Below are 12896 nucleotides of genomic sequence, written 5' to 3'. Positions count from 1 at the left end.
GGACATAGGATTTCTGAAACTAGGTCATGACCCTGTGAAAATGAGAAGACAAGAACATTCTGTTTTACAAAGGCTTTCGGTACATTATATAATCTGGAGTTAGTACATTCCAGAGGCCCTTTATTCTTTGCTTATCTGTACTGACTACTTAGTAAGCCTCAAACCCTGGGCTTTTGTCATTTCAGAGTTCTTATGTAGTTTGCTGTAAACAACATTTAACATAAGTACAATTCCTTATAACTGACATAGCATACCCATATACGATATGATCATCCCAAACAGTACAGTGGAATAATTGCACCCATTTAAAAATGTAGAAATATCGTGACTCAGAGTTTAAATCACTTGCCTGAAATTACACAGCAAATGGACCTTGAACCCAGAACCTCATGTACTTTCCAAGAACCTCCACTATCTTACTTTTTGTAATTCTCTTACTTAAGGAATAGAGACTGTTATCTCACTCAATACCTGCAGTAGTTGGTATGTGGGCATCTATGGGCAGACACAACTATTATAGGACACATTTCAAATGTCTTGGGAAAAAAACCCTAAATTTAAGTCAAAATATCTCATTGAGGCTTATGAAATTTGGAGTCCGAAGAAAAATAAAATATAGTTAAGTGACATTGTAATGAGTATAAAAACACATTTTACTTCCAAAATTCTAATTACCATATCTTTAAATGTATATACAAATTTTAATTATCTTGCATATGTTTTATTTACATATGTGTGGTATGTTTAACATCTTCCCTCTAGACAACTCCATGAAGAAATTTAAAAGTTTAAGTAATGAAAAATTGGATGAAGTATATTCCAAAATCCAGGAAAGAAAAAATATATACACAAATTCTGCTTGTGAAATGTAAGATTAAGGTCACGATACAGTGAGACTATTCCTGCTTCTATGACTTGCCACAGATCCTTCCACTTGCTCTAATGGATGTCTATAATGCTTTTCCTCCAGGGATCCCAATGGCTCTCACACTCACTGCCCTCAGGTCTTCATTTGAATGTCACCATTTGAGACCTTCCCTAGCCACTGTATTTAAAAGTGTAACCCTCCTCCTCTTTTTCTTCTACATAGCATATATGCATAGCATATACACTATTGTGATATACACTATGTAGTAAAAAAATCAAAGAGATTTTGATCTGTTTTGTCAACTGTACCCAGAAAAGTGACAGGTAACGAGTTGGTGTTCAATAAGTACTTTTATTTTTATACAAAAAAAGCATGGTAGAAGAAAGGGAAGAGGGGAGAGAGGAAGGGAGGAAGGGAGAGAAGAAGGGAAGGAGAAAAAAAGGAAAATAAAGAGTGGGAGGGAGGCAGGCTGAAAGGTATGTAAAGGACAATATTTTGTGTATTATCTTTGTGAGAAAGTTACCATTGGTAGTATCAACGGTTAATTTCTGCTGTTAATTAATATACCTGGTGCTTACCACTAATAAATCTAGAGAAAAAAAAAAAAACTTCAGGAGAGAAGAAAATAGAAAAATAAAGGAGGGTTCATGAGAATCAGAAAGATAAACAACCATCCGGAGCTGTTTGCATAATTTACTTGATCCTCATAGGAATGTGCGAGGCAAGGAAACTTGAGGATTACCCAAGGTTACAGAGAAATTAAGCTGGAGATGAGAAGCCAGTCTAACACCCGAGGAGCCTCAGGACAGAGAAATAGTGAGAAATGGGGGAGGTTATAAACTCAGGTTTCTAATGCTTAATCCTAGGCTTTTTGAAGTTTTCTGCAGACAAAGAAAAGAATGAGGAATGAAGGAGGGAAAGGAAGTCATGCATCACTTCAAAATGTTTGCCAGGTATTTTTTAGCAGTACCGTAATTCATCCAAGTAAAGGCACTTTCGTTTATATTTGAAGACTGATTTACTCATTGAAAAGCCATTCTCTAAATCTATTTAGACAAGTTTATTTGCAGTGAAGCACTAGCATTCATATTAATACCACCATTACATTTTTAAGAAATTTATCCAAAATGAATCATCTTGTATGAGAGTATTATATATAGTAAATATATTTACCTCAGCCTGGCATGTGCGGTGGGACAGAAACCATTTACTGTTTTACTAACAAGAATAAATGGGGTATCTGGAGACATTAATAAGGGAATATTTTAGAGACTTACCTAGAACTTTGCTGTAGTATGAATTCCATTCTCCCCAGTAGGACTGAAATATGTAGTCTTGCAGAGGATAAGAGAGAGTATTTTTAACCCTCTCACCAAAGGTCATCTGGTCAGTGAGCTCTGACAAAGCTGCAGGTACATAGGAGGCAGGTGCTGGGATTTTCCCACAATGTCTCTCAACTGTGGAGGCTGGAGAGAACCTCAATGTGTATACAAATGGAATTCCTAATTTCAGAGCAACCAGGTCCCCACAGATAGTTACTGGATCTGCTACTAACACATCAAAACTACCTTTCTGAAGTCTTGCCATTAACTTGGGATTGTTTAATACTCCATCACAGATTTGTATATTGATTCGAAAAAAAGTATCTAGAAGATTTCCTAGCTCCTTATAGAAAGTCCAGAGTGTGAGAGGAGTTGGTCTGTGGTCCATCCACAGCATTATCATATGTTCAACTAAGGAATCTACATTGCTGTCCGTATAGGAGACAGGTATCACCTCAAAATTCACGGGAGAATCAGGATTAGAGTTGATTAATAGAGTTGTTGATGAAGCCAGTACAGTCACATTGTGATTTCTTTGAATCAGCTCTTCTAGAATGATCTCAATATTTAACCAATGACTACCATCCGTTGGCCAAATTAGCACATTTCCACTTAGAACAATTTGAGTCAAAGTCAAATTGAAAACCAGCAGCTGGACAAACTTCTTAGGCATGGTGATATCCATTATGAAAACCATCCTACTGTAGATCTTTTAAGATAAAAAGAAATTTTCAAAGTTTATTTAGGTAGATTCTTTTTCAAATAAATGATGTTTAATGTGATGGGTATACTCATTCATAAGTCACTTGATCTATAGATTAAAAGGAAACTGATATAATTCAAACCATTATATGCAATAATATTATTATTCTAACAACAGAAGTAAATCAAATCTTATTTGAAAGCAAAAGAAGAAGTCAAGTTATAAGCCTGGTGTCTATGTACTCTGTGATAATAATTATAAATTATATATAATTATATAAGTACAATTATATATATAATATATATAAATTATAAATAATTATAAAATGTGTCTTTAATTTGTCTTTCCTAAAATTAAGTTAAACAAAAAATAATAGCAGTTGTTACTGCTAAAACTTCTGTCTCAAAACTTAGAGTAACTTTAAGTTAGGTATCTTATTACAAGGCATTTTTTTAAAAGATTTTATTTATTTATTTGACATAGAGAGAGACAGACCACAAGCAGGCAGAGAGACAGGCAGAGAGAGAGGGAGAAGCAGGCTCCCTGCTGAGCAGAGAGCCCGACGTGGGGCTCGATCCCAGGACTCTGAGATCATGACCTGAGCTGAAGGCAGAGGCTTAACCCACTGAGCCACCCAGGAACCCCTCAAGGCATTTTTATGTACATTGTCTAATTCAGTCCTTTCCAGAGTCTTGTGCATCATACATTACTTGCTATATTTCATAGATAATGAAATTAATATTGAGTTGCATATCCAAAAACATATTACAACGTAGGGCAACTGAGACTATTATCATAACATCATTTGAGAATTGCTAGATTTCCACGGTCTTATGCCTCATCTTTGTAAGTTTTAGAAGTTTTGGCAATGCACAATGACAAGCATTATTATTACTTCTCCATGGCTCATATTTAGGAAGAAAAACTAAAAACAACCTTCACTTAAAAGAGATTTTCTCAAAGATTACAAGATATTTTCAATTAATTGGATTATAGGACAAATTTTACACATTTGTCAGAGGAGAATTTTCTGATAAAGCATATTGATAATCATCTTCTCTTTGCGGGGAATTTTTCATTTTCTTTCATACGATATTTTCATATGCAAATCAAGAAGATAGGATCTAGCACCACAAGAAGTCACACGCTTTTTCATTCAGAGCTGTGTAGTAGCTTAAATTGGGTGGACACTAGAGTTCAATTGCCCCAGATTCAAAAACTATTCTTTTACAAGCCTTGTGACCCTGGAATAATACCTGGACCCTTTCAGCCTTGGATTTTTCATGCAAAAATGAGAGATAGTGATGTTATATTACTTTGTGGATTAGCAATAATATCTGCAAAGTTGCTTTGTAAACTGCTTAGTTCAAAGCAAAAGTTTAGTAATGTAGTTTAATAAATTTGCCTGAAGATTGATCAGTGAACCAACAGGTTAGCTACAGAATGACCAGCTAGACCTAGATATAATGATATCTGTCTGTTGAGATTTTTAGTAAATGCCAAACTCTATAAGGGCAACCATGTACTGATGCTATTTTAAAAGTTAAGGAAATCAAAGAAGCTAAGAGTTGCCATTAAAAGGAGAAAATAAGAACAAATAATGTAATTAAAAGGATAGAAACCAGGAGTTAAATGTCTCCTCTTCCTGTAAGCATTTCAATGAATAGCTAGAATTTAGCTATGCTAATTCATTTCTCATTGTCTCTTGGACTGGGAGGTCGTCCCAAAGGCCATAAAGATGTCCCAAAGATGGCTTGGAAACCATCTTTCATACTATTTTTGAAAATTTATAATCAACTCCTTAGTAAGCTTAGAGTTTTAGCTTCACATTAGAACTTCAACTTTTTTTTAGTTCCTTGAATGCATCTAGTTAATGCATTCTTGAAAGCTTAAAAGTCGATGTACTTTTTCTTCCCCTTTGTTTTATTGTATATTAACTGAGTATCTTTTTAGAATTTTCTTTTAGCTCTGAGTCTCACATCAAATGCTTCACCACTTTCTTCATTGTAACCTCAGGCAAGTTTCTCACCCTCCTCATTACAAAATGGTAGAGAATGCTGGTGCCTGTTTCTTGTAGATGTGAGGACTGAATGAAAAAAAAAATTGTGTACATTATTTGGAACATCATCCGTGCTCAATAAACGTTAGCTATATATGATAAAGTAAGGAGAGACTCATACTTTAAAAACTACCAGTTTAAACAGATCTTATCACTTAGATGCACTTCCTTTCTTCTGCTTCTCAGATAATGGTCCTCTGCGGTGCCCGAGTTTTGGTGCAGGTATTCCTAAACACCACAAGTTCCTCTACAGGTGTCAGTCATGCTCAATCTTGAGGCACATCAAGAATGATATGTTATGGGATGTCTGGGTGGCTCAGTTGGTTCCTTCAGCTCAGGTCATGATCCTAGGGTCCAAGGATCGAGTCCCGCGTCCGGCTTCTCACTCTGCAGGGATCCTGCTTCTCCCTCTGCCTGCTCTGCCTGCTTTTCCCCCTGCTTGTGCTCTCTCTCTCTCTCTCTCTCTCTCTCTCTTAAATAAATAAATAAGTAAAATCTTTAAAAAAAAATGATATTTACTAACAATGTATTCAGTACCAAGGTTCACAAGTGACTTATTTTAAGAAATACACACATAGAAAATTCAAAATTATTTCCATAAAAATGATCACCTCCATTCCCTTTCATTGAGTGACAGCAAAGAGTGACAGTGCCCTTGAAATTGTGCATGTCTCATAGCAAATTCCTTCTTGGATGGCATGCTTATGGCTGTCATCCCACTCATGGGTCATTATGAAAAAGGGGATGCTACCAGAGGTCATTTGAAAGATTCTAACCAAACAAAATTAATTTACATCAAAAAATAGAGGAAGAAAGGAAGGAAGAGAAGATAGAGGGAGCAAGAAAAAGACTGGGAAGAAAGAGGGGGAAAAAAAGTCCAAAACTAACATGTAGTACTCTTCAGGTAAAGAACCCCAATACATTTTTCTCTCCTTTAAAATGACTACTGGAAATCAAGCACTTTGGGGATATACACATTCACATTTGTTTCATTTCTAGCACTTTATTTTATGTTAATTACCTTTGATCAGTGTTTAGTTCATGTAAAGATCTGAATATTATAGTCATAATTTTTTTGAAGATGTGTTGTTTTTTCTATTTAATATATTTATAGGAAAGTCTGTTGTTATTATAGACAGCGTTAATTCTTAGAGAGTAATCATCTGATTACTCATGTATAATAATACATTATGTATTCAAATAAATCTAGCATATAAAGATCATTCACACAAAAAAGCTATTTGTTTCTATACTGGCTGAAGGATAAAACTGTTGATAGCAATAGGTAATGTTTATGGATTATAAATATTTTTACTGGCATTAAAATGCTACATTTTTTTTTCTTAAATGTTTCTCCAATTTTGGTGGGTTTTTTTGTTGTTAATATGTATATGAAAACAAAATTTACCTGGTTCAGCTTTAAATAAATATATTTGAAATCTGCAGAAGCCTTTTCTTACTTTCAGTTAAGTACAGCGTTTTAAGTTCTATTAGGACCAGATACCTATCCTCAGGCAACTCGCCCCAGGCAACAGTCAAATGGAAACTTTTGCCTAAAGAAATAGCAAGTTACCTAGTGATAACACAAACCAATTAAACTCCAGTTAGCAAATTTAATATAAATAAGAAATAAAACAGCAGACTTCAAAAGCTAAATCTAGAAATAGGAAAAGTAACTGAGAATGTTTAAACCTAAAATATTCTGAATAATGGATTTACGCCCGTAATTTTAAAAAAGAGAGAAAATTTTTCCAGCAGTTTTGGTATCTGGATTTCATCTGAAAATATTTTCTCCTACTAGTCACTATATAATTTTATTTTAGCAATTGATATTTCACAACCTCAATAATCTCATCTGTGATAGTTTTCTCTTCACAAATTCATTGCAAAAATTAAGAGATATAACATGTGATGGACTTATTACAGTGTCTAGTGCACAGGAAGAAATCAACAAATACTGTTATTGCTATCATGATTTTGAAATATGAGTTTGAACCAATACCCAAATGCTGAAATAAAAGAAATAATTTAGACATTATAATATCTGATTCTAGCAATTAGCAGAGATTAAAGACTCATTCTCAGATTATTGCATTCCACTGCAGAAAAGTAATCTTAAAGAAAGTTGTCCAACTTATTTACTCAGGTGTGACAATTTGAGACCTGAGTGGATATGGGTTCATTGCAATGGCTTTGTTTAAAGCATTAAAAAAAACATCAAGTTATACATTGGAAAGAAGTGATTTTTAAAAGTCGGTTCCATTTATCATTCTCATTTATCATCCTACATGTACAAAGGCTTGCACGAAAATGAATCACTCTGTCACTTCAGTACTTTTGTTTCTTACCTGGTCTTTTGAATATGAGTGTGTTCATGTCCCTGACATCAATAAGAATATCGTTCATAAAACAAACTTAAATAGTCATTTTAAGTCAAAGAGTGTAATTTGATTAGAAACATGATATTATCAAAATCGGAGGATAAGAAGATTTTTAGAAACTTCATGACATTCCCATGAACAAATTGTTAAGAAAGATTAGTCTCATGTCATGATTGGGAAAAATCATGTGGTTTCATTACCAGTATTCACTTACAAGCACAATACAATGGAACATGTGATTCTGAGACTGCCAGCATGAGGAAGGTTTATCTGGGGAATAATGTCACTAATATGAATAAGAAGCATTATGATCTTGATAATTATTATTCCAAGATTGAGGACAAGTCGATGATAAAAACATAAGTAATGAGATAAACATAAACCTATATTGTGACTAAGGTGTTACATACACACTCCTCTATTTCATTAACAGAGATGCTGCACATATTCAGATATCTCTGTTTACTACACCTAGGAGCAGATTAGAGAGTTTCTGCAGGTCCTGACAGCTTCATAAAATTGCCATTTCGTCATCCTTTTTCTTCATTTTTAAAGATCCAGTTTTAGCCCTACAATATTGACCATTCACTTCTATCTTTGTAAGCTAGTTTATAATCAAGGTAGTAGCTATGCTTATTTTCTCTGAGTAACAGAACAGCTCAGTTTTCATTTATATCCCAGGCGATAAACATATATTTTTGAATTTGGGGACAAGTATTTAGCATACCCAGAAAAGATGATGAGCCAATTATAATTAACGCTTCTTTTTAAAAAATATTTTATTTATTTATTTGACAGAGAGATCACAGGCAGGCAGAGAGGCAGGCAGAGAGATCAGGGGAAGCAGGCTCCCTACTGAGCAGAGAGCCCGACATGGGGCTGGATGCCAGGACCCTGAGATCATGACCTGAGCCGAAGGCAGAGGCTTAACCCACTGAGCCACCCAGGTGCCCCACAATTAACACTTCTTTTAATAATCCTTGCCAAAGAAACCACACTTATATGGTCAATTAAGTCATTATGAAAAAGCCAAGAACACACAATGGGTAAAGGACAGCCTCTTTAATAAGTGGAAAACTGGACAGCTAAATGCAGAAGAATGAAACTGGATCACTTCCTTATACCACACATAAAGACAAACTGAAAATGATTTAAAGACTTGATCAATAAGAACTGAAAGTGTAAGACTCCTAGAATAAAATATACGTGGTCAGCTCCTTGACATCAGTCTTGGCGATGATTTTTTGGATTTGACACCAAAGATAACAAAAGAAAAATAAGCAAGGGCAACTACATCAAACTGAAAAGCTTCTACATAGCAAAGAAAACCATCAACAAATGGAAAGGCAACCTGCCCAATGGGAGAAAATATTTACAAATCATACATCTTATAAGAGATTAATATCCAAAGTATACAAAAACTCATTTAACTCAATAGCAGAAAAAAAAAAAAAAGGCTAGAGGACATGAATAGAGATTTTTCCAAAGAACAAACAAATGGCCAACAGGTACATGAATAGGGGTCAATATCACTCATCATTGGGGAAATGCAAATTTATTGATTGATTGTTATTTATTGATTGTTTTTTTTAAGTTTTTATTTAAATTCTAGTTATTTAACATATAATGTAATATTGGTCTCAGGAGTTGAATTCAGTGACTCATCACTTACATATAACACCCAGTGCTCATCACAAGTGCCCTCCTTAATACCCATCACCCATTTAGCCCATCCCCTGCCCATTTCTTCTCCAGCAACCCTCAGTTTTTACTCTGTAGTTAAGAGTCTCTTACGGGTTGTTTCCTTCTCTTTTTTTCCTTTACCCTATGTTCATCTGTTTTGTTTCTTAAATTCCACATATGAGTGAAATCATATGGCATTTGTTTCTCTGACTGACTCACTTCATTTGCCATAATACACTCTAACTCCATCCATGTTGCTGCGAGTGGCAATATTTTATTCCTTTTGATGGCTCAGTTATACACACACACACACACACACACATTTGGGCTCTTTCCATAATTTGGCTATTGGCTATTGTTGATAATACTGCTAAAAACATCAGGGTACATGTGACCCTTTGAATCAGTATTTTTGTACCCTTTGGATAAATACTTAGTAGTGCATTTGCTGGGTCATAGGGTAGCTCTATTTTTAACATTTTGAGAAACCTCCATACTGTTTTCCAGAGTGGCTGTATCATTTTCCATTCCCATCAACAGTGTAAGAAAGTTCCCCTTTCCCTTCATCCCCATCTGTTGTTTCTTGTGTTGTTAATGACCTCACACCTATTAGAATGGTTATTATCAAAAAGACAAGGTACAACAAGTATTGGCAAGGATATGGAAACAGGGGAACCCTTGTGCACTATTGATAGGAGTATAAACTAGCACAGTCACTATGGAAAACAGTATAGAGATTCCTAAAAAACTTAAATAGGACCACCATATGATCCAGTAATTCTACTTCTAGATTATACCCAAAGGAAACAAAACCACTATTTCTAAGAGATAGCTACACCCCCATGTTCACTACAGCATTATTTTTATCTACAATGGAGATTAAAATTATAAATTATTTATTCAAGCATAAAAAAGAAGAGAATCCTGCCATTTATGGTAATGTGGGTGGACCCTGAGGGCATTATGCTAAGTGAAATAAGTCAGAGAAAGACAAACAATGTATAATTTCATTTATATGTGGAATATGCAAAAAAAAAAAAAGCACCCCAACTCTGATACAGAGAACAGATTGGTGGTTGCTAAAGGTGGAGGGTAGGGGTGGAGGAAATGGATGAAGAGGGTCAAAAGGCACAACTTCCAGTTACAAAATAAATAAATCCTGGGGATGTAATATATAGCTTGGTGACTATAGTTAATACTGTATTGTATATTCAAAAGTTGCTAAAAGAGTACCTCATAAAAGTTCTCACCACAAGAAAAGATAATGTAATTATGTACGGTCACAAGTGTTAACTAGACTTACTGTGGTGATCGTTTGTTTATATATACATACATAGAATCATTATGTTTTACACCAGAAAATAATATATTATATACCAATTATAACCCCCTCAAAGAAACCATCTTAATCTCTTCTTCAGGCCTTTTAACATGTCCTAACCAATTAGCCATCAGCTTTTATTAATTTTTCATGATAAACAGCTAAAGCAAATTGAATGGTATCTAGCTCCTAGACAGTATTGTAAGATCTTTTTATATGTTAACTAATTTAGTCCTTACAGTAGCTCTGTTAGAGATGGGGTGAATAAATGCAGATGTAAAGAGAATTAATTGCTTCTCCATGGTCATACACTTGTAAGTGGAAATTGTTTATCAACAGCCTGCACTCCTGATTGCCTTACTATGGGAGTCTCATCTGCATTATTTTTCTCCACTTATAAGCTACTTCACTAGTACATGCTCTTACCACATCTTTCCTGGAGTTATGCAGAAGCTTATAAGCTAACATCTTTTCACACCAGGTCCACATCTATCCAGATATTTTATGTTAGATGCAATCTAGTCATAATACATCCCTTTAAACTGTTCTCAGTTGTTTGTAGACAAAAACCAAAATGCTTAGCATGACATACAAGAGACTTTGAAAATACTTATTTGAATTAACTAATTTTTGCAAGCCTGACATCTTCATTGTTCTTTCTCATGCCTCCCCACCTTGCACTTTGACCATCATAAATAAAGAATCATCAGTAATACCCAGCACACATAATGCTACTTTCAGATTCCACATTGGACAGTTTCTTTCTCCACCCTGGTTTTGCAGAAAGATTCATATTAACTATTTAAATTTTTTCTTGTGTATCACCTCAACTCTAGAATGTCACTCTCTCCTATTACATTCTGCCCAACTCTTTTATACTCTCTGTTCTTTATACATATTTTCATTACCCACATTGTTCATACTGTAAATATCCCCTCTCTTGTATGACTTCTCTGCTTGACTGAAATTCTTGAAGTCAGGATCTTCATCTTAGTCCTTTTTGTAACTTCCCTACCTAGGGGGCACCTAGTAAACAGTAGGAAATACATGAACAATGAAACAATGATCAGAGATTATCCATACTCATGTAAGTTTTTAAACACACACACACACACATACACGTCTATATTAGTAATGGACTTATAGGAAGTCTAATCTCTTCCAACTTTCTCTACTCACCACTGAAATTTCTAGGCAATTTCTAACATCAATGCAATATCTGAATGAGAATTCAGTCCTGTTTTAAAACTTGCTCTATGTCATCCATAAAAGTACTTAGCTGGTATCTTTGAGTCCATAAAATTGGAAAACAACACACTATAGTTACAAAGCATATTGTTTTTGTCTTCCTCCCTGTTCTCAAATGATACTAATAGATAGTTAGCAATATGTAGGATTGAAAAAAAAAAACTACAGGGAAATTAAGAGGTGATACAAAACTCTGTTCAAATTCAGGTATTAATTTAAAAAATTACATACCCAAAGCTTCACTATAGTAGGAATCCCATGATTTCCAAAGAGTGTCAAACATGTAGTCCTGCAGATGGTAGGAGATGAAATTTCTTATTCTATCAGTGAAAGACATCTGGTCGGTGAGTTCTGATAATATAGCAGGTACATAGGAAGGAGGGAATGGTACCTTCCCACAATGCTTTTCCACTGTTGAAGCTGGAGAAAACCTCAAGGAGAACATAAATGGAATTCCCAGTTTTAAAGCTACTATATCACCACAAGGAAATACTGGATCTGATATTAGGACCTCAAATTTGCTTTTCTTCAGCTTGTCCATCAGGTTTTGGTTTTTGAGAACACCATCACAGATTTCTCTAGACAGTATGTGAAAGTCCTTGAGGACTCTAGCTATCTCCTGATAGAATCTCCAAATGGTTGAAGGAGATGGCCTATTTTCCATCCATGTCAAGACAAAGTCCTTGATGATTCCTTCTATTCTTTCTTTGCCAAAGGGCACCTTATATATTTCAAACATTAGAGATGGTTTAGAGGCCGGCGAGATGAAAAGTGCACCAGAGGCAACTAAGACAGTCACGTTATGCTCTTTTTTAATCAATTCATCTATAATTATCTTAATGTTCAACCAATGACTCCCTTCCATTGGCCAAATCAGAACATTGCCACCAAGAGTGATTCCTAAGAGACTAATCTTAAGAGAAAACAGCAGAATGTTCTTGTTTAACATGATGTATCTTGATGTAGAAGACTCGATGAAATGTGACATAAACGAATCTCTCTGCTTTTCAAGCAAAAAGAAAAGGCAAATTATTTTTCAGTTTTGATTCAGAACAATTGACACCCTTAAGAGCCTTCTCTTGACCAAATAATATTACTCATGGTATCACCTATTTTATGATAATTACAGGCTTGGGGTAACATGTGTCTTACTTCTCTACCTGTTGCTTTAGCTTCGGTTATGATTCTCACTCTCCGATCATTTTCTTAAACATGATCCTTCAAACCTTTCATTGCATCTCATAATTGTGAAATTCTTACTCTTAAATTCCTTGAAGTCACTCTATATCTTAACTCTGCACTCAGGCCTGG

The 12896-nt window shown here is 34.8% G+C and overlaps 1 protein-coding gene across 4 annotated transcripts in view; it reads right to left on the bottom strand.

The window, feature by feature from the left end:
* Positions 1–12534, bottom strand: part of LOC111149084 (UDP-glucuronosyltransferase 2A1) — a 62115-nt gene extending 49581 nt beyond the window's left edge. For 2 of the 4 annotated variants that reach the window (XM_022505995.1, XM_022505996.1), the window contains exon 1: positions 11817–12534. In XM_022505995.1, the coding sequence (XP_022361703.1) occupies positions 11817–12534 (718 nt within the window). Of the gene's footprint in view, positions 1–2145; positions 2888–11816 lie in introns of those variants that run through there. The other 2 variants (XM_022505991.1, XM_022505992.1) reach the window with 2 other exon arrangements.
* Between the last annotated feature and the right edge of the window lie 362 nt (positions 12535–12896).

The sequence above is a fragment of the Enhydra lutris genome, unplaced genomic scaffold (assembly GCF_002288905.1).
Source record: "Enhydra lutris kenyoni isolate GAN:26980312 unplaced genomic scaffold, ASM228890v2 scaffoldscaffold21, whole genome shotgun sequence".
In the NCBI taxonomy this organism is placed as follows: domain Eukaryota; kingdom Metazoa; phylum Chordata; class Mammalia; order Carnivora; family Mustelidae; genus Enhydra; species Enhydra lutris.
This window is presented reverse-complemented; position numbering and strand designations above follow the sequence as displayed.